This window comes from Stenella coeruleoalba (assembly GCF_951394435.1).
Source record: "Stenella coeruleoalba genome assembly, chromosome: 1".
Taxonomy (NCBI): domain Eukaryota; kingdom Metazoa; phylum Chordata; class Mammalia; order Artiodactyla; family Delphinidae; genus Stenella; species Stenella coeruleoalba.
The window spans coordinates 159983207-160010526 of NC_137169.1; the positions used below are offsets into that span (position 1 = coordinate 159983207).

Consider the following 27320-nt stretch of genomic DNA (forward strand, 5'->3'; position numbering starts at 1 on the left):
GAGCTGATTTTACCTACTCTCATTCCTCTCCAGGGTCCCACTACTTGGGAGATTTTCTCAAACTCCACACACAGAAAGCCACCGACCTTATTCCGGTATCCTACACCCCTTCCCTACCTTAATTACACTTCCCACTCCCAGCCCTCAGCATCGGAGTCAAGAGCAACAGGGACACTTCCGTTCTCCTTGTAGGACTGATGAAACCGTAATGAAGAACACCCCCTAAACTCCCATAATCGGTGCGGATTCCTATGGGGAAGGCCCATATTGTTGACATCTTCCAGGCCTTGGTTCTGGACCTTGAGAAGGAGGCTGAACTAGTGATAGCGATGCTTTTTAGGGTAAATGTATGTAGGTATTGGGGGAAGGGGAGGGATCAACCGAGAAGGCATGGAAGTGGTTTAAAGCTAATATTTCAGTTTTTGCTGCTCATATAGAGTCCAACCTAGGAGTTACTCATTTACAGGCTGTAATGCTTCTCCAGACTAAAAATGTTTGAAAACCAAGCATGGATTAACTCTCCATACGAACAGTAAATTGAAAATTCAGCTTCTGAGTAAAATTTAAAAATTTTACTCCCAAAGCATTTTTTTTAGGTACCCACATTTTAAAAAAATTGTGTTACTTTTAATTAGAGTTGAAAGGCCTCAACTAGAATTTGCTGTTAATGACCAGTATGTGGAGTCTGATTTAGCTTTCCAGAATTGACATTTTGGGTTTTATTGCCAAATCACAGTCCTAAACGATGAATGTTGAATGATGCACTATGTTTTTGTTTAAATGAAATTTACTGAGAATAATTAACTTCAGAATTAAGGGAAATTGATGTTGCTATCATGAGGCAGCATACAAAATACATATTTTAAAAACTGAAGACATTTCAAGCAGGTATAGTTCTTGAAGCAGAAAGAACATGAACCTGGGATTTGGAAGACCTGGTTTCTAGCTGCTACTGATCAACTCTATTACTCTGGGAAAGTAGGCCTCAGTTCTTTTTCCTGTAACATGAGTAAATTGGACTGTTTGAATTCAGAACTCAGAAAGTTGGAAGGGATCTGAAAGCCCTCTGTGAAAGCGTTTGGGAATGTTCTCCATTGCTGTCATTTTTCCTCCAAAAATAACCTGGTTTGGAAGTCATTGGTCCAACGGGAATTTGACTCCCCATAGAAATTGGAGAAAAGGTAATGCAAGTAGAGAGGAACAGCTGTATATCTGTTTGAGGAGTAAACCCACCAATAGATTCTGGTACGAATTTCAGAGACATAAAAAGAATGAGTGTATGTGCCTTAAGTGTACCAGTTTCCTCACTCTCTCCTGGCAGAAGATGTAGCACTTTTAGTGGTGCTGGGATTCTGGGATGTGTTCCTATTACGTCTAATACAGATGAAGATGTGGTAGAGGGAAAGATGGTGGCAGAAGGACTGGATAAAGAGGCAAAATTGCCCGCGAAAAAGAAAAGAAAGAAGGGTTTGCGAATTAAGGGGAAAAGGCGACGAAAGAAACTGATCCTTGCGAAAAAGTTTAGTAAGGATTTGGTATCTGGGAGGCCAGTTGCAGATGCCCCTGCTTTGTTGGCTTCCAATGCCCCTGAGCAGGATGAAGAAAGTCTTTTTGAGAGCAATATAGAAAAACAGATCTATTTACCTAGTACTAGAGCCAAGACCTCCATCGTGTGGCACTTCTTTCATGTTGACCCCCAGTACACCTGGCGGGCTATTTGTAACCTCTGTGAAAAAAGTGTTAGCAGGGGTAAACCAGGTAGCCATCTCGGGACATCTACTCTTCAGCGACATCTGCAGGCAAGGCATTCACCTCACTGGACCAGGGCAAACAAATTTGGAGTTACTAGTGGGGAGGAGGATTTTACTTTGGATGTACCTTTATCTCCCTCTTCCGCGGGAAGCAGTGGAAGCTTTGAATATATCCCTACTGATCCATTGGATAATAATGGAATGGGAAAGAAACGTGATAAATCAGTATCTGATGCCCTGAAGGCAGAAAGAGGGAGATTTCTCATCAAAAGTAACATTGTCAAGCATGCCTTAATTCCTGGAACAAGAGCCAAGACATCTGCAGTTTGGAATTTTTTCTATACTGATCCTCAGCACATCTCAAGAGCTGTCTGTAATATATGTAAAAGAAGTGTGAGCCGGGGTAGGCCGGGTTCTCACTTAGGAACTTCGACACTTCAACGACACCTGCAGGCCACACATCCCATCCATTGGGCAGTTGCCAACAAAGACAGTGGTGCAGTTGGAAATGGATTAGATGAAGCTGAGACTGAGAGAAATGATCTCTTGAGTGATACTTTGCCTGGAGAGAAGTCTACAGGCAGCCAGGATGTAACAGCTGAGGACCTTAGTGACTCTGATTCAGATGAACCTCCTGTATTAGAGGTTGAAAATAGAAGATCTGAGAGTCCTATTCCTGTTGCAGAGCAAGACACTCTAATGCATGCACAGGAACAAGAAACAACATATTGTGAAAATTCAACCTCAAGTCAAATAAGTCAAGCAATTATTCAAATGATTGTGGAAGATATGCATCCTTACAACTATTTCTCAACTCCAGCCTTTCAGAGGTTCATGCAGATTGTGGCCCCTGACTATAGGTTACCATCTGAAACTTACTTTTTCACTAAGGCTGTGCCTCAATTATATGATTGGGTCAGAGAAAAAATTTTCTTAACTTTGGAGAATGTTCAAAGCCAAAAGATCCACTTGACTGTGGACATATGGACCCATGACCCATCCACTGACTATTTCATTGTGACTGTACACTGGGTCTCTTTGCAAACTACACCTTCTTCCAGTAATGGCAGGATCCCCAATTTTAGAAAGTGGGCAGTTCTCTGTGTAACAGGTTTGGCCAAAGACTGTTTGATAACCAACATTTTACAAGAATTAAGTGACCAGATTGGTCTGTGGCTTTCTCCTAATTTCCTCATCCCTAGCTTCATCGTTTCTGACAATTCTTCTAATGTAGTACATGCAATCAAAGATGGTGGTTTTACCCATGTGCCATGCCTTCTGCATTGTTTAAATACAGTCATTCAAGACTTTTTCTGTGAGCACAAAAGCATTGAGAACATGTTAGTGGCTGCTAGGAAAACCTGTCATCATTTTAGTCATTCAGTCAAGGCCCGTCAGATACTACAAGAATTCCAAAATGATCACCAACTTCCATGGAAAAATTTGAAGCAGGATGAAGCTGGCCATTGGATTTCTACCTTTTATATGTTAAAATGGCTCTTGGAGCATTGTTACTCAGTTCACCATAGTCTTGGTAGAGCCAGTGGAGTTGTGCTCACCTCCCTTCAGTGGACTCTAATGACGTATGTTTGTGATATTCTTAAACCATTTGAGGAGGCCACCCAGAAAGTGAGTGTGAAGACCACAGGATTGAATCAGGTGCTACCCCTAATCCATCATCTACTCCTTTCCCTGCAGAAACTCAGAGAAGGTTTTCAAGTTAGAGGTATTACTCAGGCCCTCAATCTGGTAGACAGTTTATCTCTGAAACTTGAAACTGATACCCTATTAAGTGCCATGCTCAAATCCAAGCCCTGTATCTTGGCTGCTTTGTTAGACCCTTGCTTTAAAAACAGTTTGGAAGACTTTTTCCCTCAAGGTGCACATTTGGAAACTTACAAGCAGATCCTTGCAGAAGAAGTTTGTAACTATATGGAATCTTCATCAGAGGTCTGCCATATTGCAACTTCAGAAGCTTCTGGTTCCTCAGCCATAGTAGGAGCTGATTCATTTACCTCATCTATAAGAGAAGGCACCTCCAGTTCAGGGTCTGTTGATAGTTCAGCTGCAGATAATGTTGCCATTGGAGGCAAAAGCTTCATGTTTCCTTCTGCTATGGCAGTAGTGGATGAATACTTCAAAGAGAAGTATTCAGAGACCTCAGGAGGTGATGACCCTTTGATTTACTGGCAGAAGAAGGTGAGCGTATGGCCAGCTTTGACCCAAGTTGCCATTCAGTATCTGAGCTGCCCCATGTGTAGTTGGCAGTCTGAATGTATCTTTACTGCAAATAGCCACTTTCATCCAAAGCAGATCATGAGCCTGGACTTTGACAATATAGAACAGCTGATGTTTCTGAAAATGAACTTGAAAAATGTTAACTATGATTATTCTTCATTGGTTCTGAGCTGGGATCCTGAGAATGAAGTTATTCAAAGCAATGAAAAAGAAATATTATCTTAATTTCTTTTTCCTTTCTCCATTTAAAATGGGCAACTTATTGCTATGTTACTGTGTCCTAATTGCTATAATTGTTGTATACAGTTATACTAATTATTCTTTATGCACAATCTGGGGAAACCTGAAAACACAGAAAGGGCTGAAAATTCCTCAGGGGTAATATAATGTTGACAAAGTGAAGATTAAAGATTTCATAGTAGTAACTCAGTGTAGCTGTCACTTGAAATTTTGTTTATACCAATTGAGAGAAAAAAAGACTTTTTTAATTAAAAAAATATAGTGCAGCATTGAAAAGCCTTAGGCTATTTCTGGCTGGTAGATTGAACTAGTAATTGGTTTTAAGTAAAAATTTCTCTCAACCTGGGAGGTTTGATTGCTCTGAAACCAATGAAATAGAGAAAAAGCATACTAAACTGGTATCTCTCCCCATCACCACCATTTTTCTATTTCTTTAAAAACCCTGATTCATACTTACAGCTTGGCAAAAACAAAGTTCACAAAATTGTTTTATATTTAGGAATTCCTAATTGCCTCCTCATACTGGTCAGCGTTATAATTTCAACTTACTGAGTGTGATAGAGTTGCCCTTTATATTTAAGATTGGGTCTATATAGAGAGGAAACATTAGAAAACAATTAGGAAGAAATTACTTTTAGTCTTTGAATTGCCCTTTTTAACTTTTATTGTAAAAACAAAGATTAGCTACTTTTATATTATTTATGGGTAAATGACAGAAAGTTTACAGAATTGAAAAAGATTGAATGGAAATTGGAATGAAAGCCCCATGAGTATACTGTGACAAACCAGTATCCCTTTCCCACAGAATGTTTCTCTGAATTTAAGTGATCTTAAATGTCATTTAAAAATTATACTGAATGATCCATAATACTGTATTCTTAACTATGAGATTATTTTGGCCTTAATTCTTATTTAAAAATAAGCAGTCAATATTTTCATGTGTTAGGAATCATTGCCTCACTGGTAAAATGAGAGGATTGATCTCAATTGATCTTGTCCCTTTCCACTCTGGAAGTATGTTTTTGTGATTGAGTGGGAGGCCATAAATGATGACTTTTAGTAAAAGTCTATTAAAAGTTTCAGACTGAATAACTAATGTAAGATCCCAATTTTTCCTTTTTTTCATTTTAGATTTGGGGATATTCCCTGCCCAAAAATTTCCTGGAAAATTGACTAGTATTAAGTGTGAGTAAAAGGTGTCCACTTTTTTTTAAGTTTTGATTTTAGTTTTGTCTTGGGTAGTATTTGGCAAGATTTAGCCTAGAAATTATGTAGTATTTATTACGTGAGAATCAAAATTGCTTTGTTACTGGGCTGGTTCAAAATTTAGAACTCATTTCTATGTATCAAAATTGTTTTTTGTTTTTGTTTTTCGTTTTTTTGAAATTCTTAAATGGTAAATGTACCATTGTGAAATGAAATTTCAACTCCAAAAGTTTACCCTTTTACTAACTGGAGTAAATGGATAATTATAAAGTCTTTAGTTGAAGCCATCACTAGTAAAGAATTTGGAACTAGGCTGCATAAGCAAGCCTTTGCAGGGCCACCATTGAATGTCATGCCGGTGACACTGGTGTTGCTATAACAGAAGGAAAACATCTTCCCTTATTAGATAGAAGCTTTCTGTAATTTTGACAGTGCCAGTTCAGGATGACTATAATGCTGCTCTGCCTTCTACAGCTTGCTGCACCGCTCTGTAGTTACTCTATAACTATACATTTCTATCTTTTTTGGTTAAACACTCCCTGAAGGTGATAAAAGATGATGTGATGATATATATACATCCACATTGTACACATCGATATATGTGTAAGGATTTCCCTTCATCTTTATTTTGTGGGCTGGGCAAAATTTAGTGTAACATATTAATATACTTCATGATACTTTGGTAGAAGAGGAAGTTCACTATTTTTATAATGAACCCAAATTTAAAAGCTTTTGTAGTGTATTTTAAAAGGGAAAACTTACCCAAATGTTTTATTTCTACACATTTGTGTATGTGTGTGTGTGTGTGTGTGTGTGTATAAGCCAGTTAGTATATATGTATATGTATATTATACATAAAACACTTTATATTTTTACATACAAGTATGTTTTTATTATACAGATAATAAAGATGGGGGAAGGTTTCTGTTTTTTTCTTAATAGGTGAAGAAATCTTGAAGACCAGAAATTGGATCTTATTGAATTTTGGTGTTCTTTTTCTTTTTTCTTTTTAAATTAATTGTTCGGCTATGGAAGATGGATCTTTTTTTTTTTTTAATAATTCTTTGAATCTCAAGTTCATCTTTATATGAACTCTTTTTTGTTGTTTTTTTGTTGAGGAGATAACTAACCCTAGCTGTCTCCAGTTTGACAAAGGTTGTTTGAATGGACTTAAATCTCTCAGTAGTTGGGAGATGTTTTAAAAACACGCCCTGTGTTTGAATTGTGGCTGAGAGGTTTCCTTGGCAATGTGAGGAGGAAAATTCTTTCTGCCTCATTATTATTAATTCATGGATTGAGTGTTGGTTCGACCTACAGGCGTAATAGATTGGAACTCAGTGAAGACACAGACATTGCTGCTGAGAGCAACCAGCTAATAATGTAAGTGTGGAAATGTGTTCTTTTTTTCCCTGATTAAAGGAGTGAACATTTTTGTAATTTAAGGCATAATTTTCCTGAATCAGTAAGAAAATCAAAAAAATATTGTCAACACATTTTTTTCTTGTAATTGTTCATGAGTTTTTAGTTTTTTTGAGGGAAATATCCCTACCCCCTCTTTTTTTGATAATATATGCACATTATAAAAAAGGTAAAAACAATATAAACAAGGTGGACTCTTCCTGTAATTCCACCTCCTCAGAGAAAAGCACTGTTAATAGTTTATCGTGGCATAGTTCAGTATCCATACACATAGCTCTGCCTCACCTTTTTCTAATGACTACATAGTGTTCCTTTATATGGATGGATGTGCCATAATATATGTATCCCTGATTGGTAGACATTTGGGTTTTTGCCATTAAAAACAAAAAAGCCCTGCATCCAAAAACAGCTCTGTACACACATATATGTGAACTATTTCTTTGAACCACTTCTTAGATGCGAATTTGTAGAATTGTTAAAATTCCTAAAGAGATTATACCAATCTACTGAATTAATGAAGTCTTTTTGATTTTTAAAAGTTCTTAACACATCCCTTTTAGTGAAGATATTAATCTTTGGCCGTGTTGCTGGTAAACCTTTTGCTATATGAATGTTTTTCATTTTATGTAGTGAAATCCATCAGTTTTATTAAGGTTTGTAACTTTGGTGTCATGTTAAGGACAGGTGTTTTTCATCCTGAGCTTATTAAAAAAAATAGCATGCATTTTTTTTTTTCCAGTACTTGGGTGGTTATATATTTTATATTAAAAATGTAATCTGGGCTTCCCTGGTGGCGCAGTGTTTGAGAGTCCGCCTGCCGATGCAGGGGACACAGGTTCGTGCCGCGGTCCTCGAAGATCCCACATGCCGCGGAGCGGCTACGCCCATGAGCCATGGCCGCTGAGCCTGCGCGTCCAGAGCCTGTGCTCCGCAACGGGAGAGGGCACAACAGTGAGGGGCCCGCGAACCCCCCCCCAAAAAAAAGTAGTCTAAGGATTGTAATTATATGACATTGCCTCTCTTCCTTCCATTAAGCATTGTCAAATATTGCTTGTTTTTTTGTTCAGCATAGTTACAAATTTAGAATCTTATATAGTGCTTTTAGTGAGCTAAAGCCTCTTTGCCATGCTTGCTTTTATTCCCTTGGAACCTTTTTGTATGAAATAGTAATTGTTTTTTTCAAATGGGTAGCTAATTTTTTGGTTAATTTCAAATGCCACCTTTTCCAGAAATTGCTTGGATTCTGTTAATCTTGTACTCATTTATTTGCCAGTATTACATTTAAATGTTATCTTTCACATCTATGATAATATCAGGAAGCGCAAGGCCTCTCATTCTTTTTAAGATTTTCTTTATTTTTCTCAGTTACTCTAGGTTGTTTTGCAGTCTGTCAAGTTCCAGTAAAAATAAAGTATCACTGAGATTTTGAATTGAATTGCATTCAATGTTATTATCTGAATGATTGTTGCTGGCACAGGAAATTTATTGATCTTTTAAATATCTTATTTTAAATTTCTTTAGTTGATTGTTAGATTTTATAGTTTGCAAGCATATAATGTGCAGATACTAAATTTTTTGCCTCATCCTTTCTAATCTTTATACTTTTTTTTCCTTATTGCATATACTGGACTCTGGAACAGTGTTGAATGATGGTGCAGACAGCGAGACTTTTTTTTTGCCTTTTTTTTTTTTTTTTTTTTTTTGCCTTGAGTGCTTTACCTCTAGTGTTTACCATGTCTCATGTGTTGATAGTTTCTGATGAATTAGTACATTCATGCTAAGGAGGTTCCTTGTAATTTACAAAGAGTTTTTACTGGGAGTAGATGTTGTGTTGTAGCTTTCTTTTTTGTTAAGCCATTTTAACTTTAAAAAATTATAATTTTCAATCTTTATTTTCCACCGTTTTTCTGTTTTTGAAATCTTAAGATACCATAGAGTTTCTGTTTTTAGCCCCCCTTTATTCTATTAATGTAATAAATTTCTCAGTATTAAACCATTTTTTGTCCTGGAATAAACCCTCTTTGATCATGTTATTTTCTTTAAAAAATTTATTTTATTTATTTTTGGCTACATTGGGTCTTTGTTGCTGTGTGCGGGCTTCTCATTGCGGTGGCTTCTCTTGCTGCGGCGCATAGGCTCTAGGTGAGCAGGCTTCAGTAGTTGTGACTCACGGGCTGTAGAGTGCAGGGTCAGTAGTTGTAGCTCACGGGCTTAGTTGCTCTGCAGCATGTGGGATCTTCCCGGACCAGGGCACGAACCCGTGTCCCCTGCATCGGCAGGCAGATTCTCAACCACTGCGCCACCAGGGAAGCCCGTCTCCTGCCAATTTTTAAATATTTATTTATTTATTTGGCCACACTGGGTCTTAGTTGCAGCATGTGGGATCTAGTTCCCTGACCAGGGATCGGACTTGGGCCCCCTGCATTGGGAGCGTGGAGTCTTAACCACTGGACCACCAGGGACGTCCCCCTCCCCCCAATTTTTAAAGTTACCTTTTGGTGTACCCTACAAGGCGGAATGCATTCCCTGTGTTTGCGGTCAGAGGAATCCTGGTAGTGGATTGGTGAGGTGCTATTAAAGGTCCAGTCCTTCGTGGATCAGTGATGGTCAGGTCAGTTAGGGCAAACTTAAATTTTTTATGTCTGTGTTGCATTATATTAGAAAACTTAATGTTATTCTCAGCATAAAACAAAATAATCAGTAGCCACCTGTAATTCTACTACCATAGCCGTAACTACTGCTAACATTTTGGTCTGTGTTCTTCTAGACTTCTTCCTGCTACTCATCTTCACCAGCATTTGGTGGTATGTTTTTGGATTTTAGCTCTTCTAAAAGGAATTTGCAATTCCCTGTGATGTTGAGTATCTTTTCATATGCTTGTTTGTCATCTGTATGTTTTCTTTGGTGAGGTGTCTGTTTCAATCTTTTGTCCACTTCTTCCAGGAGTGTTTATTGAAAAGACTATCCTTTCTCCATTGACATTGCCTTGCTCCTTTGTCAAAGTTTAGTTGACTGTATTTGTAATCTGTGTTAGTTTCCTAGGACTTCCATTACAAAGTACCACAAACTGGGTGTCTTAAAGCAACAGGAATTTATTATCTCACAGTTTTGGAGTCCAGAAGTCTGAAAAGGTGTTGGCAGGGTCATGCTCTCTCTGAAACCTGTAGGGAAATGATCCTTCCTTGCTTCTTCTAGCTTCTGGTGTTTGCTGGCAATCCGTGTCATTCCTTGGCTTGTAGATGCATCGGTTTTTGAACATTTAGGTTTCTCAGTGGTTTTCCATTGTTAGAAGAAGATGGTGATGAACTTTCTTATGCACTATTATTTTGCATATTTGTTGAATTTTAATCTCAGCATAAATTCTGGAAATGGAATTGGAAGTCATAGGGTATGTACATTTTGAAGGTATGTTTAGTAACATAACTCTTCTAACCTTGGTTGCTGACTTAAAGGCTGGTTTTTGTCATGGCCTGCTGTTCTTGGATTAGGAATTGTTAGTAGGAAATATGAAGGAATTTGATTCAGCTGATTTCAAATTGTAGCTCAGTGTTTCTGTTGTTGTTGTTGTTTCTGGCCGCACCTCTCGCATGCAGAACTTCCCCTATCGACTGCACGCCCTGTGCAGGGGAAGCACAGAGTCTTAACCACTGGACCACCAGGGAAGTCCCTAGATCAGTGTTTCTGAAACCTGATCTTCTGATGTAGGAGTTTGTAGAAACCCCTTCCAAATTCTGGCTTGTGCTCTTGTCATGTATTTTTACTTCTGTAGAAGCTTTCTTTCTTGAACCCTTTAGTGCAGGGGGCCAGGGTATGGCAGGGACTGAGGCGGGAGGGAATATTGGTCATTTTGCATAAGCACTATTTTATGGGTCAAGCCCTGAGAACTTCTTTTGCTCCTTGTTTGCAATTGGTGTGCAGCTCTTTGTCCATCTTAATTATATTAGCTATTAGCTCTACAGATTTTTCAGGAGTAATTGCTTCACCAATTTTTCTAGTGAGACAGTTTTTCCCACATACTTATAATTATATACTTTTGAAATAACAAAAATGCTTGTGAAAATATTGGAACTTCTGTTAGATGAAAAAAAATCTGGTTTGTCAGAAATGTAGATTTAGCAAATTATCTTGTGTAAAATAATCCAAGTCCCATTAATAATCTAAACTGCAGATCATTTATTGAGCGTGCAGTGCTTACCTAGGTTATGCTGAAGCACCATAGAGAGTGCAAAAGAAAGAAGCATGGCTATTCTTAACAAAACTTTTACATTGTAGATGAGAATGTACAACTTTCACATCAGAATAAAATGTGAATCAGTTTTCATAAGGCTCTGTTATAGGCAATATAGACATACTAATACAATTAAAATTTGGTTTTAACAATGTGATCTCATTGGTCAAGGTGATTTGGAGGAGAAAGTTGGAAGAATTTACCTGAAATACTTTCGTTCATTGACTTCTCATTTTAGGATTACGTTTAAAAGACAATTCCTGTGATTGAGTTGTCTTTTGGAAGATTAAACCCATATCAAGAGGACTTGGAGCTGGTCCTCGCCTTGAGGAAGCAGTGGCTTGTTTTCAAGAAGCCACTTCTCATCTGAGGATCTACTCAGCATGCCTAATCAAGGAGAAGACTGCTATTTTTTTTTCTATTCTACATGTACTAAAGTAAGAATTGGCATCTCTAAATCATTTCTTTCTATGATTTCCCTAATAAAATTGGATAAGATTTTCCCAATATACCAAGTCGTCTCTGTGTTTTGCTCAGCTATTTATTATCTGCTGTCAGTTTTTAGTAAAGGGTAGCATTCCTAAGGGAATTCATTCTTCATCATTTTTTTCTCTTCATTTTATGTTCTCCATATTCTCCAAAAATAAAAAGGTTCATAGCATTTAATCATCATTCAGTGTTCTTCTAGCTGTAATTAATCTGTTCAGGGTGCTTTCGGAATTAGGAACACTTTAACTGTGGCTGGCCAACTTTGCTTTTATTTACTTTGTGTTAAATGAATGGGTGGGTTGAATTTGACTTCTTGCTTAAGATTTCCTGCTGAATACTAAAGCCATTTTCTAAATAAGCTTTTGCAGCTTTATTGCTTTTTCTTTGTCAGAGCTTCCTGTTTTTCAGCTTGATTCTTCTATAGCTCCATTTAGATCTGTCTGCTGTTTTCTGTTGTTCTTTTATGACTAATTCTATGCATGTGTATTTTTTTTCAAAAATTTTTCTTAAATCATATTGGTGCTATGTTTAAAATTGTCAGTTTTGAGCAAAGCTTTGATTTTATATAGCAAGTTGCACAACAGTAGCATTTTGTTTCAGATATTAACGTTGTATGAAATACATAGTGAAGTATGGAATTATACTTAAATTCTAATCTATTAACTTTCTGATTTTCCATTAAAAACTAGTTACACAAGTCAGGATGTATGAAATGGTTTTGAAGATTAACAGTAAAGTATATTTTTAAACAGTACCTAATACTCCCATTTGTCTTTTTCAGCCCCGTCTCTCAGCTTGTGTCATTCATGTTGTCAGATCAGATGTAGGATGCTGTCAAGAAATAGGTTTTAGGAAATTAAAAATTTGTTGACCTCACATTGTTCGTGTCATCTCATCCCAGTTGTTTTCTACTTTACCTGTCTCTCCTTACTGCTTTGTGTTTGTCTAGATACCAAGAAATGTACAGTGAACATTTTGCCTGGGATCTAGTTTGGTACCACAGTTCTTTTCTGTATTATTCTCTTGTTTACAGGGTGACAGCTGTCCATTCCGTCACTGTGAAGCTGCATTAGGGAATGAAACTGTTTGCACATTATGGCAGGAAGGGCGCTGTTTTCGACAGGTGTGCAGGTTTCGGCACATGGAGATTGATGTAAGTTTTCAGTTTGTATTATAGTAAGTAGTCTTGTGTCCTAATGGGCCAATAAAAAATATGGGGGTAAAAAACAACATTTCATATAACATGTGAGTTAAATTTTTTTAATGACCTACTGAAATTTCTCTCATTAAAATGTTCACTTAATATCTAGATGTTATATGGTATGAATTGGTATCATATTTCTTAAAGGTAGTTTGGTAATCTGTCCAAAGTGTAAAAATTATATATGTATATTTGGGGGGTATTTATATTTCTATGTTTATTTTAAAGCAATCTGAACTTAGAGAAAACTTGCAAGTACAGTATTATAAAACTTTCTTCTAAGCCATTTAGGGGTAAATTACTGACATTTCCTATCACTTCCAAATACTTTCATGACTGTTTCCTACAAACAAGAAAGATACTGTCTTCCATAACTGTGATACAACCATCAAAATTAGAAAATTAATATATATGTATTATTTTCATTGAATCCTCAGATCCCATTCAAGTTTTGCCATTGTACTAGTGATGTCCTTTATTGCAGTAGGAGTGAGTCCAGAATCAAGTGTTGCATATAGTTGCCATAACTCTTCAGTCTCCTTCTGTCTAGAACAGTTAGTTTTTTCTTGCCTTTCATTGGCCCTGACATTTTTGGTAGTTTGAGGACAGTTATTCTGTAGAGTGTTCCTCAATTTGGGTTTATCTGATATTTTCTCATTACTAAATTCAGGTCATGTATATTTGGCAGGAATATCACAGAGTCACCTCTTACTATTCTTCTCATTGCTTATCATTGGGTGGCATACAATATTAATTAACCCATTACTGGTGTTGTTAACTTTGATCACTTCATTAAGGTGGTATCCACCAGATTGCTTCACTATAAAGTTTTCCTTTTTGTATTTAGTAAGTATTTTTTGGAGAGAAACTTGGAGACCTTGTAATTATCCCGTTCCTCATCAAGTTCTCAAGGTTTTTTTTCTAGCTTTTTATGTGTGAACTCATGGTTTCCTATTTTATTCAGTGTGTTTTATGTCACTACTATCATTTGTTATCCTCAGGTTGACTCAGTTTGGGCCAGTAAGAGACCTTAAAGCTGGTTTTTGTGTCTTTTTGATGTTTCCATCATTCTTTGAACACGTCTTCACTCTGTGGCCTAACAAGATTATCCAGGTTCATCTGGTACTTTTCCTCCTCCAGTTGTGGAATCAGCCATTTCTGCAAGGAGCCTTGGTTCCTTCTAGTGTAACTGCTTCTGGAGTGTCACTGCTTCCAGGCATGCAGTGGACAGAACAGAGGAATGTATAAATGTGTATACATACATTTATATCATTGTTTATTATTTTATGTATTGAAAATCATGAGTTCACATAGATGCTTCCAATTTACCAACACTACAGTGTTTTGTGTAGGCTTCTCCTTATTCATACTTGTAACTCTTTTCTCCAAAACTTGATTTCCATTGTTCTTAATCTTACTTGATCAGTCCCCTAGTTACGTAAACTAGACAGTGTATTACAGCCTGTTTCTTCCTCTCAGGCTCTGATGTCACATGAGGCTGCTCCTGCACAGGACATCTTTCTCACCTTGTTTCTATTCTGACATCCTGTACCAGGGCAGGCCTCCCACCTTGCTCCACTGTGAGGACTCCTTCCTCACCCTGCTCCGGACCTCATGGATGCCTTTTTCACATCCTTGGGCTTTGATACTCTGTGTTGGGCAGCCCTCCCATGTGAGATGCTTGCTTTCCTCACCCTGCTCATTCTCTGACTGTACCAGGACCCACTCAGAAGAGCCTGCCTTCCTCACCTCACTTGATCTTTGATGCCCATTCTAGGCTGACACTCCATGAGTATACCCTCCTCACCCTACATTAGGATCCCTTCTGCATAAAAGCGTTGCTCACCCTTCTCAGGCACCAACCTTGTGCCAGGCCATCCTCCTACACAAACGCCTTACTAACCCTGACACCCTATGAGCTGGTTCCACCTTGTCACATGGATACCTTCCTCATCTCAGTCAACCTCCAACACCTTGCTCTGGGGCACTTGCCCTTCCCTCTCCCAACATGAATGCCTACCTCTCTCAGCTTCACCTAATGACTTTGGACTGAATTGTTTGAGAGGGGGTGGGGAAAGAAGAAGGAGACTAAATATGCAATTTGTATGCCTGTGGTTATGTAACTACTCCATTCTGGTTTCAGATTTATGGTCTCTCAGCTACATTCTATGCTGTCTTCTAAATAGGGAATTCACTAAATACATTCAGAAAAAGAAATACTCTGGAACTTTCAAAAGATCATGTTGTAACATTGCGAGCAGAGTGTAAACTGGCACAACTCCTAGGAAAGGTGTATCAGTCTCTAAGAACATCTGCGTTTGGAGATTTTCTAAAAAACTCGTGGGACTTGGCATATGGTTTATTCATGGCTAAGATTTATTACAGTGATATAGTAAGGTTACACTGATCATAAAAGAAAAAAACACAGAGACTGGAGGAATCCATGTGTGGGTTTCTTTTATTATCTTTCCCTCCCATAAGGGGTCACAAAGAACATACACTTCCCCCAGTGGTGAAAATGCAGCAACATGTGTGGGGTGTTTTTGCCCAAGGAAGCCCATTAGATCAGCATCCAAATTTTTTTTATTGGGGCTGGTCACATAGGCACCCTCTACCTAACACATACCAAAACTCTAGTCTCCTAGAAGGATGTCAGGTGTTCAGCATAAGCCATATTGTTTGCATGAACAGTCCAGGCACAGTGATCAGTTAACTGACCAGGAGCATTATAAGAGCCAATTTCCCACATGCCGGGAAAGGACCAGCCTTACAAGCAGGCTATCTGAGGACTGCAGGCTTAGGGCTAGGCTACTCTGTTAACTCTTTTTTGCACAGAGGCTTGTTTGGCTGCATCTTTCAAAACTACTAACTACTTGTACCTTTGTCTCATCTGTACTCATGTGCAAAATGAGATCTATGCAGAATTACTCATTGTAACATAATTTGTAATATGTAAAGTGTATGAAGCAACCGAACCTTCATTTAAAATAAATTTTATTACATTCATACAGTGGAGTGCTGGGCAGCTGTTACCAAAAAATTTTAAAGGGATACTACTTATTTATTTATATGAAAAGATCAGGATATAGTGTCACTGAAAAAGCAAAGGACAGAATAAAGTGTGTAATATACTACCATTTGTGTTAAAAAAAAAGATAAGGAAAAGAATTTATATTTGTTTTTCACTCGTGTATGCATTTTAAATATCTGTGGAAGTATAAAGGAGAAACCTAACAACAATGGCTATAGGAGAGTGGAGATGGGAATGGTAAGGAGTCGGTTTACTGTATACCCCCCTTTCTAGATGAATCAACTTTCATTATTCATGGGTTCCATATTTGCAAATTCGTATATATGCTAAAATTTATAACCCCAAAATCAGTACAGATGTCCTCTTCATGATCTATTTAGTGCCATGTTTGTTTGCATTTTTGTGCTTTTTGTTTGTGATTTTGCTGTTTTAAATGGCCCCCAAGTGTAGTGCTGAAGTGCTGTATGTAATGTCCCTAAGTGCAAGAAAGCTCTTATGTGCCTTGTGTAGAAAACACGAGTGTTCGATAAGCTTCATTCAGGTGTGAGTTACAGCGCTGTTGACCTTGAGTTCAGTGTCAATGAATCAATGATACTTATTTATTTATTAAAATTTTATTTATTTTTGGCTGCATTGGGTCTTTGTTGCTGTGCACAGGCTTTCTCTAGTTGCAGCGAGTGGGGGCTACTCTTCATTGCGGTGTGCGGGCTTCTCATTGTGGCAGCTTCTCGTTGTGGAGCACTGGCTCTAGGCACACAGGCTTCAGTAGTTGCAGCACATGGGCTCAGTAGTTGTGGCACGCAGGCCCTGGAGTGTGCGGGCTTCAGTAGTTGTGGTGCACGGGCTCTAGGGCATGCGGGCTTCAGTAGTCATGGCACATGGGCTTAGTTGCTCCGCAGCATGTGGGATCTTCCCAGACCAGGGATTGAACCTGTGTCCCCTACATTGGCAGGCGGATTCTTAACCAATGCGCCACCAGGGAAGTCCCCAGTGATATTTATTAAATAAGGTGTCTTTAAACACAGACACACATCAAACAAGATTATGTATTGATCACTTGATAAAAATGTGACCAAGAGCTTTCAGGAACCCAACTCTGTTTCCTTGAGCAGAATTGTTCAGTATTTGCTAATTAAATAATGTGAGCATTAACTATATATCTTTGGACCATGTGCTATGTTACTGTTAAAAAGTTAAAGGAGGGGCTTCCCTGGTGGCGCAGTGGTTGAGAGTCCACCTGCCGATGCAGGGGACGTGGGTACATGCCCCGGTCCGGGAGGATCCCACATGCCGCGGAGCAGCTGGGCCCGTGAGCCATGGCCGCTGAGCCTGCGCGTCTGGAGCCTGTGCTCCGCGACAGGAGAGGCCACGGCAGTGAGAAGCCCGCATACCGCCAAAAAAAAAAAAAAAAAAAAAAAAGAGGAGTAATCATACAGGAGAATGTTACTATGGAGGATGTGTTGCTAAGTGAAAATGTACAGAATTATATGGAACAACTTTCTTTTAAGTGTGAATCAATCCATTCTACAGGTTTTTGTTTTTGTTTTTTAAGAAAAAGAATTCTATACCAAAATAAGTGACTCTCACTGGGTAATGGCCTAACAGGCATTAATTTTATTTTCCAAGTCATCTTCTTTGCTTATGTATTACTTTTTATTTTGAAACAAAATTCAGTAAAAGTATTAAACAGATCAAATAAACGTCATGTGACTCCTGTATAAAGAGGATGCTATCACAGTAGTCATCCAGTAATTTGAAGATTGCTTTCAGGAAAGAAGTAAAAACTTAAGCAAACACAAATCCAGGAACAAGGAAGATTGGCATTAGATTCTGCCTCAAGGAGTAATAGAATAATTGTTGTTATTCTAAAAAACAATGGTATCTATTATACCTACCTTTTAAGTGTAACGGGAGACTAATAAATTCTATCCAGTTTTTTCAGAGGCAAAGTTATTTGCTATACTTTTTTTTTTTTTGCGGTACGCGGGCCTCTCACTGCTGCGGCCTCTCCCGCCGCGGAGCACAGGCTCCGGACGCACAGGCCCAGCGGCCACGGCCCACGGGCCCAGCCGCTCCACGGCACGCGGGATCCTCCCGGACCGGGGCACAAACCCGCATCCCCCGCCTCGGCAGGTGGACTCCCAACCACTGCGCCACTAGAGAAGCCCTATTTGCTATACTTTTTAAAAATATGTGGCAGTAAATGCAGGAGATAAATTTTTTACATAGTTTTTACCCAATCACTTTCAGAGATGTTGAGCTAATTTATATTTTCATTATCAGTATGTGGGACTCCATGATTCTTCCACATCCCTACCAACACAGTGTATTATCAAATTATCAGTCTCCCAATATAGTAGATATTGGGATCTTTGCCCCTTTTGATACATTTAAGGATCTTTTTGTAATGATCATTGTTCCTCTGTTTCTTTCCTCCATATTTAAAGATTTCTGAAGTAGTGCTTCTGTTCTTTCCTGGAAATTTAATCCTTAGGCTGCTTATTATGAGAGGTCCAACATAATGCAGGTTATTAATCAGAATTTAGTTGCTTTTCAGAAGTGCTTATCACGTCTTTTTTTTTCTTTATTGAACTGTTTGTTAAAGTATATATAGAAATGTGCACATACCATAATCTTACAAGTTGAAGAATTTTCACAAAGTGAATATACTTACTAGACCAGCACCCTGATCAAGAAATAGAACATTTCCAACACTCTGTCTTCCCCCTTTATCTCTTCATTGTCACTCACCACACCCCCAAAACTAATCACCATCTTGACTACTCTGCAATAGAGGAGTTTTAACTGTTTTGGTCTTTACATAAATGGAATTATACAAGATGTGCTCTTTTGTGTCTGGCTTCTTTCGTTCCGCACCCATGGTGTTAAGTTTATTCCCTCTCATTACTGGATAGCATTGTATTTTATGAATATACTACAATGTATTTATCCTTTCTAGTGTTGATGTACATTTGGTTTGTTTCCATTTTGGAGCTGTTACAAATAGTGTTCTTTGAATATTCTTTATATACATCTAATGTGTATATTAGAACTTATGTATGTGTTTCTCTTGGACATATATCCTGTTATCCAGCAAATCATTCTAGATGTACCAGTATTCTTGTTTTTCTTGTTCCCCTTTATAAGAGCGAGGTAGCTTGGGAAGGAAAGATAACCATCCTAGTGTGTTACATGAACCTTTAGAAGTCACGAATGGGAAGAGGAAGAATTTTTCCAAGTCTTGAACTATCAGCTTCAAATAATAACTGCAGTTTATTGCATCTTTTCTGTGTGCTAAGTGCTTCGTGTACATTATTTCATTTAATTCTCATGAGAAACTAATTAATAGCTACTGTTACTCCCATTTTATAGCTGAGGAAAGTGAGACTAAGAGGTATTAAATTATTTGACATCACATGGTCAATAAGTAACATAATAGAGATTCTTGACTCTTATCCTTGATTCCATAGTCTTACCTACTATATTACCCTGCTTTTCTAAATTAAATGTAGACATTTAGGGGTTCAAGGATTAGGGCAAGGAGGAAAGAATAGCAGCAGACTACTTCCCTGTTCCTTTCATCTCTCTGTCATGCTAGAATAAGTTACTTTCAGCAGCCCTTCTTCCTCATACTCAAAATCATTTCACATGCCTCAGATTTTTTAACCTTGTATGAACTTTGTCCAGAAAACATGACCAAATTAATACAGGTCACACTATTTTTTATTTGAAAATAATGTGTTTTTCCTCTTACAGAAAAAACGCAGTGAGATTCCTTGTTATTGGGAAAATCAGCCAGTGGGATGTCAGAAACTAAACTGTGCTTTTCATCACAACAGAGGACGTTTTGTTGATGGCCTTTTCCTACCTCCAAGCAAAAGTGAGATTCGTTTCAATTTTGAAAGAATAGTTACTGTATAATGAACACCTACATGCACAATGTACAGAGTACTTTATAAACATTGCCTTCTTTTAGTCTTGTGAGAGAGCAGTATTATTTTCACTTCACAGATGAGGGAATTGAACTTTATTAAGGTTAAATGACTTGTACACAGTCATAAGCCAATAAAATAGCAGTCACGATTAAAACTTTGTTTCCAAAATCCATGCTGCTTCACAAATGTTTCTTGGCAAGATAGTTTAGATTACTACAGCTTATTACCTCATTTCCCATTTTCTTATCATATCTATAGAGATTTTCAAAAGAAATTTGATTCTCCAGGCCAGGGGTGTTGGCAAGTCTGGTCTTCCACCTGTTTTGTAAAATAAAGATTTATTGAAATGAAGCCCTGCCCATTTGTTTATATATTTTCTGTGGCCAGATTTTTTTTTTTTTTAAATAAGGAAACACAAGCTTTATTTATTTATTTATATTTATTTTTTGCGGTATGCGGGCCTCTCACTGTTGTGGCCTCTCCCGTTTTGGAGCACAGGCCCAGCGGCCATGGCTCACGGGCCCAGCCGCTCCGCGGCATGTGGGATCTTCCCAGACCGGGGCACGAACCCGTGTCCCCTGCATCGGCAGGCGGACTCTCAACCACTGCACCACCAGGGAAGCGCAGATTAAAATTTTAATTAAAAGACATGAATTTAAAGGACATAATGCTCAAAGAAAATCACCAAACTTATGATAGGTGGTTGGAGATTTTTTTTTAAAAAAAAAACATCTTTATTGGAGTATAATTGCTTTACGATGGTGTGTTAGTTTCTGCTTTATAACAGAGTGAATCAGCTATACATATATCCCCATATCTCCTCCCTCTTGCATCTCCCTCCCACCCTCCCTATCCCACCCCTCTAGGTGGTCACAGAGCACCAAGCTGATCTCCCTGTGCTATGCAGCTGCTTCCCACTAGCTATTTATTTTACATTTGGTAGTGTATATATGTCAGTGTTACTCTCTCACTTCGTCCCAGCTTATCCTTCCCTCTCCCCGTGTCCTCAAGTCCATTCTTTACGTCTATGTGTTTATTCCTGTCCTGCCCCTAGGTTCATCAGAACCATTTTTTTTTTAGATTCCATATATATGTGTTAGCATACGATATTTGTTTTTCTCTTTCTGACTTACCTCACTCTGTATGACAGACTCTAGGTCCATCCACCTCACTACCAGTAACTCAATTTCGTTTCTTTTTATGGCTGAGTAATATTGTATTGTATATATGTGCCACATCTTCTTTATCCATTCATCTGTTGTTGGACACTTAGATTGCTTCCATGTCCTGGCTATTGTAAATAGAGCTGCAATGACCATTGTGGTACGTGACTCTTTTTGAATTATGGTTTTCTCAGGGTATTTGCCCAGTAGTGGGATTGCTGAGATATATGGCAGTTATATTTTTAGTTTTTTAAGGAACCTCCATACTGTTCTGTCAGAGATTTTTGATGAATTGGGACTGTATCTTCTATTTTTAATTTATGACTAACTTTGTATGTCTAGCTGTGTTGCCCACTGTGCCTGAGTCACCAGAAGAGGAAGTGAAGGCTAGCCAGCTCACAGTTCAACAGAGCAAATTATCTGTCCAGTCTAATCCCTCTCCTCAACTGCGAAGTATTATGAAAGTAGAAAGTTCAGAAAATGTTCCTAGCCCTACACATCCACCAGTGGTAATCAATGCTGCAGATGATGATGAAGATGATGATGGTAAGCTTTAGCTCTTTCTTTAAGGCAAGTAAATGATCAGGGTAACTTAGTGAATTAGAATCAGACTTGAAGCTCTAGTAGACCTGTTTTTAATTGGGAATTTGCCTTAAATTTTGATAATATAGATCAGTTTTCTGAGGAAGGTGATGAAACCAAAACACCTACCCTGCAACCAACTCCTGAAGTTCATAATGGATTACGAGTGGCTTCTGCCCGGAAACCTGGGGTCAATTTAAAACAAGGTAAGAAGAGGCTATATTGATGCTGGTTCCTGCTCATAAATCTTACAGCACTGTTGAGTGAGTCCAGACTATTTTAAATACCTTTGAAATTTAGTTCATGATTACCACCACCTCCATCTTCCTTGCGCCCATTATACACACACACACACACTTAATTTCTCTTATTCATTGAACAAACATTTGAATGCCAGCTGTGTACAAATAAACTGCAGAGGTGAAATGGTGCTGGTTCCTCATGTGGTTGCTATTTGCATTCCTAGGTGAATGTTTGAATTTTGGGATAAAAACTCTTGAAGAAATTAAATCAAAGAAAATGAAGGAAAAATCAAAGAAGCAAGGTGGTGAGTTATCAGGAGTTTTGACATGGAGGATTTTTTTTTTAATAAATAAATTTATTTATTTATTGACTTGGTTCCCCCGGGTCTCAGTTGCGGCAGGCAGGTTCCTTAGTTGCGGCATGCATGTGGGATCTAGTTCCCTGACCAGGGATGGAACCCAGGCCCCCTGCATTGGGAGTGTGGTGTCTTAACCACTGGACCACCAGGGAAATCCTGACACAGAGGATTGAATGTTGCTACAGAAGAATAGAAAGGACACTTCTGCAGCAATGAAGACCCAATGCAGCCAAAAAAAAAAAAGATACTTCTGATAATAAGGACACTTGACACCAACCAAAATGAGCAAATAGATTTTGATTTTTGTGGCTTCTTTGAAGTAAAACACAGTCTTATTTAAATCACAGTTGCTTTTTTAACCCATTGCAGCTGTTTCAGTCCCTAACTGTTCAGAGCTAGGCACATACAATGAAGAACCTGAAAGAACTTGTTTATTTTGAGAAATATAACTAAAGAATAGCACATAAGGTTTTTGTTTTTTTTGTTTGTTTGTTTTTTTGAACGCATTGCATGGCTTGCAGGATCTTAATTCCCCAACGAGGTTATTGAACCCATGCCCCCTGGAGTGGACGCATGGAGTCCTGACCACTGGACCGCCAGGGAATTCCCTAAACTATTACTTAAAAGAGGAAAAAGTTAATTTTTTAGTAGGTGAATTCTTCCTCAAGAGCTACTAGGATTTTCTTCTGGTGCTTGCCTTAGCCTGGTTGATCTATATTTCCAACCCTAAAAATTATATAGTGTGAAATGCATTTAGAGAGAATCAAATGGTTGGTTCTAAGTGCCTTCTTGCTAAGGATTGTTCCGTAGCAACTTTGGAGTTGTGTTTTGCAGATAATTGAATATAGATGGAAAAGATTGAATTAACACACTTAATAGCTAATGTGCTTCTGAGGTTAACTTTAGAATAATGTTAGCCTTCCTAGTAAATAAAAGTACATTGAGTGCCTGAGTCACTCAAAACAGTTTTATATTTTACTTTCACATTGTGCCAAAGGCAGATAAAAAATAAGATTATCTCCCCTTTCCCTACTCCATTTCACTGTAGGCAAACAGGAACACAAAAACTGATTGACTTGTAGTCCAGTGGTCTGTGTTGGATTTACCTGGTCTCAAAAACAGAATTTCTTGACTTCTGATAGCTGTATTTTCCATAAATTATTTACTGTTTTTGACTCTCTATATTTAGAAGGTTCTTCAGGAGTTTCCAGTCTTTTACTCCAACCACAGACCATTCCAGGTCCTGAAAAAGAGAATGTCCGGACTGTGGTGAGGACAGTAACTCTGTCCAACAAACAAGGTGAGGTATAGGTAGGTCTTAAGAGGTGTCAGCCTACTACTTTTAAATGACTGGGAGAGCAAAATGCTTGGGTTGGGTATATTGGTGGATTTGCAGGGAGTCTTCAGTATGTTGATTGGATAGAACGATGAAAAATTAGTGCATTTGCCCCTACTGTTTAAAAAGATGAAATTCTTAATCATGCAGCTCTCACATTATGTATTGTATTTGATTTCTACATATACTGTTTATTTTATCCAACAAATTTATTGACTGTCCATTGTAAGTAAAGAACTGTAATATACCTTTTAAGTTATAGAAAAATGTAAAAGTCTTTTTCCCTTAATAGTTTTAAATCTGATAAGGAATATGACACAAGTAATTGTAGTATGCAGATACATTAAAATGTGCCATTCAGACAACAAAGAATCAAAGGAAAGAGATCTCACTTTTTGCTGGGGTGATCAAGGAACGTTATATAGGAGAGTTAGCAGTGGAGTAAAGTATGATTTCATTTAACATATGGAAGTGCACAAGCAAAAGTATAGCTTGGGTTTTATAATCAATTGGTTAGACACAGCTTGTCTTTGTGTACTTAGCTACTATTAATTAGGACTGTGCTATTGCTTCCCTTTGGACTGTGCATTTGGTTATTTAAATTATTATTTAATAGGTTGATTTTTTTTTCTTTTAATGTGGGTAGTTTTCCTTAAGACTGAGATCTGATTTCCAAGAGACTTTAATATCAGAGCATACTTTGTACCCATTAGTAGTTACTGAATACGGAAAAATTGGCTAATGGTAGAGAAATTCTGTTTTTGCCATTTTAGGAGAAGAACCTTTGGTAAGATTGAGTCTAACGGAGAGACTGGGGAAACACAAATTTTCAGGAGGTGAGATAAGTTTTGAGCATATCCTCTGTTTTCTGCTTGTTTGTGCATTACATATCTCCTCCAAAATTCTCTTTATACAAATGCCGTGTCAATATTGATATTAACTCCCTTGTATTTCTGGCTGAAAGCATGTATAAAATCTCTTCATGTTTTTGACATGTGCAAAGTTATACAAATTTATAGTGTTTTAATTAGATTATGGCCAACTTTTTAGAAGGTACTCGGTTTAAAAAAGAGTAAAGAATACCTCTATTTGTATGGATAAATTGAAATTTGAGTTTTTAGAGGGAAAACAAAGTGTCCAGTTAATATAAATTCAGTCCTTGAATTTATTAGTGCTATTTTATACTTAGGGAAGTATTTTACCATGTAACTGAATTACTGTGTACTGACCCTAGTGTATCTGTCTCAAAATAATTATTTTGAAAATCTTATCTGACTTCAGAGGTTCCTTCATACTCCTTTAAAATGTGCTTATGAATATGAAATCTTATCTGTTTTGTGTTTTGTTTTATACCATTCTCGCTGCCTGAGAAATTTAGGTAAAAAATTACGGAAATAATCTATTTTAATATCAGCATATGTGTAATAAACTTTGTGATTTGGGGTTGTATATTTAAATTACAAATAAGAGGAGAGAGAAAAGTACATTCTGTGTAGGGTCTTTAAAGTTTTTATGGGACCCTGCTAAAGTTCTACCTTCAGTCAAGTGATCCAAAGAATAGTTTTTAAAAACTTTTGACATTTAAACAGCTTGTATTGACCAGTGTAATGCAATAAACCAGGAGTCAGGAAACTTGGTTCAAGTCCTGGCTCTGTCACTAATTGGTGACTTGGGTAAGATACAGCATCTTTCATAACCTTAGATTTCTTACCTGGAATTGAAGAAAGGGGCTCTTTGGCCTTTGGAGTCTTCATGTCCCTGGAAAATTTTTAATTTTATGGTTCTTTTGCTGTCCTCCTAATCATCCCAGTTGTATTTAATCACAGATCGACCTAGAATTCAACAGTTGGCCAGTTAAAGATATTTTTTGTGCATGAAGATTTTTTTTTCACATACTCCTATTCCTGAATTTCAGCTTTAATCAGGGTTTATAATCCTCCATTTATAGTTTTAGTTATTTGGTAAATGTTAATTTGTGCATTCTAATTTTTTTATCTCCTTCCTTACCTCTTTTTTCTGGGACATTTTTATTCCTTCTCTAACATTGAGTTATAAGGAAGCTAGTGAATGAACACATCATATAAATGCAGAAAACTTACAGAATTATTCTACATTGTCTGTTTTTGCCTGTATTTCTTGACCTTGCTAAAGGTTGGCTTGAAATCTTAAACTGAGTTCCCTCTCTCTGTTTGTAGGTTGCGACAGTGATCCTCCATTAAAGCATAGCCTTGCACAAAGGCTAGGGAAGAAAGTTGAAGCTCCAGAGACTGACACTGACAGAACACCAAAGAAAGGTACTTTTGTTCTAATATACTTTGTGTGTGTAATCTTGACACTTGTCTCTTGTAATGTTAACAGGTATGGTTTGTCATTCTTTTTGTTCAGGTTAATAACATTATTATCTTCTTGTGTCTGTTTTATTATTCGTTCAACAAACATTTGAATGTTTACTCTGCTGGATTCTAGGTAGACACCATTGGATAAAAATAAACACCATCACAGACCTCAGGAGCTTGTAGTATAATGGCAGATAGGAATCTTTACATATATTGTGATAAATTCTGTGACAGAGAAAGTACACAGTGTTATGGGAGCACATAGGAAGGGCCCCTAATCTCACCATCTGTCAGGGAAAGTTTCCCAGAGGAAATGATATTGAAGCTTAGACCTGAAATATGATTTAGCCAGGTAAAGTTGAAGGGCCAGAGGCAGAGAGTATAATACACAGAAGGCACAGAGCTCAAGGGACTCACTGTGACTGAATCAGAATTGGAATGAAGAGCATGGTAACTGGAGAGGAAGAAGGGATTGGTCGTATAGAGCAGGAGTCCCCAACCCCCGGGTCACGGACAGGTAGCTGTCTGTGGCCTGTTAGGAACTGGGCCGCACAGCAGGAGGTGAGCAGCAGGTGAGCAAGTGAAGCTTCATCTGTATTTACAGCCACTCACCATAGCTCGCATTACCCCCTGAGCTCTGCCTCCTGTCAGCATTATGGTGAGTTGTATAATTATTTAATTATATGTTACAATGTAATAATAATAGAAATAAATGCACAATAAACGTAATGCGCTTGAATCATCCCAAAACCACCCCCTCCCCACCTTGGGTCCGTGGAAAAATTGTCTTCCACGAAACTGGTCCCTGGTGCCAAAAAGTTTGAGGACTGCTGATAACAGAAACTTTTAAGCCATATTAGAGAGTTTGGGCTTATCCTAAGATAGTAGCAAACAATGGGAAGGTTATAAACAAGGATCAGAGATCCTCATATTGGCATTTTGGAACCATCATCTAAAATATGGAGAAAGGGGATAAGAGTGCTGTCCAGGAATGAGTTAGCAGGCTGTTAAAATAATCCAGGCAAGAGGAGTTAGTGTCATAGATTTAGTGTTCTGGAAGTTGGTATGAAGAGATGCAGACTAATTTGAGAGATATTTGGAAGTTAGAATGATTTTATAGTTGAAGTTTTATTTATAGAAGGAAGTAAAGGGTTGGATTTTTTTCCCTTTGTCTCACTTGCAGTGAAGCAGTGGTGTTAATTACTTGAAAAAAAAAATGTTTTTTCCTTCTTGTGTTTAGTTTTAACTTCTGCCGAAGATAAGACACTTCTTTCCACTTCTCCCCTAGCCCGAGAGGCTTTGACGAGTAGACTTTCTTGTTTGGGGGCTTTCCTGTATTCTGAAAGCTGTAAACAGAAGTTAATTTTCTTTTCTTTGCAGTCAAATTTCCTTCCCTTTTGCCTATCAATCGTATTGAAGACTCTCATAACTAAAGAGCATATTTCAGATGGATCTAGGGGGGAAAAAGCCTTTTGATGCCAATAAGATTTTAGAATGTTGCACAGTAACAAAATTATTTCCTTAAATTCAGTAATTTTTGCTTTTCAGATGTAAAAGAGAGGAC

The 27320-nt window shown here is 37.8% G+C and overlaps 3 protein-coding genes across 8 annotated transcripts in view; all 3 read left to right on the plus strand.

Moving 5' to 3' along the window:
* Positions 1-327: 327 nt before the first annotated feature.
* On the plus strand, positions 328-11396 carry ZBED6 (zinc finger BED-type containing 6). 3 transcript variants are annotated; one of them, XM_079936940.1, is made up of 3 exons: positions 328-5414; positions 6753-6815; positions 11321-11396. In XM_079936940.1, the coding sequence occupies exon 1, from the start codon at positions 1272-1274 to the stop codon at positions 4212-4214; it is 2943 nt and encodes a 980-aa protein (XP_079793066.1). In that variant the 5' UTR covers positions 328-1271; the 3' UTR covers positions 4215-5414; positions 6753-6815; positions 11321-11396. The 3 variants fall into 3 exon arrangements, with proteins under 3 accessions (XP_079793066.1, XP_079793067.1, XP_079793065.1); XM_079936941.1 differs by having other exon boundaries at positions 328-5425; positions 11321-11389; XM_079936939.1 differs by lacking the exons at positions 6753-6815; positions 11321-11396 and adding an exon at positions 6378-6474 and having other exon boundaries at positions 328-5425.
* On the plus strand, positions 5879-5978 carry LOC307194457 (uncharacterized protein; the record flags this gene model as incomplete). Its single annotated transcript, XM_079937558.1, has 1 exon — positions 5879-5978. Exon 1 carries the CDS (start codon positions 5880-5882, stop codon positions 5976-5978), a length of 99 nt encoding a protein of 32 aa, XP_079793684.1. The 5' UTR covers position 5879.
* ZC3H11A (zinc finger CCCH-type containing 11A) overlaps positions 11380-27320 on the plus strand; it is a 28883-nt gene continuing 12942 nt past the window's right edge. For all 4 annotated transcript variants that reach the window (XM_079937216.1, XM_079937213.1, XM_079937215.1 and 1 more), the window contains exons 1-9: positions 11380-11519; positions 12605-12724; positions 19560-19683; positions 21244-21447; positions 21573-21689; positions 21950-22030; positions 23274-23384; positions 24194-24256; positions 25616-25714. In XM_079937216.1, the coding sequence (XP_079793342.1) occupies positions 11466-11519; positions 12605-12724; positions 19560-19683; positions 21244-21447; positions 21573-21689; positions 21950-22030; positions 23274-23384; positions 24194-24256; positions 25616-25714 (973 nt within the window). In that variant the 5' untranslated portion in view covers positions 11380-11465. The remainder of the gene's footprint in view (positions 11520-12604; positions 12725-19559; positions 19684-21243; positions 21448-21572; positions 21690-21949; positions 22031-23273; positions 23385-24193; positions 24257-25615; positions 25715-27320) is intronic.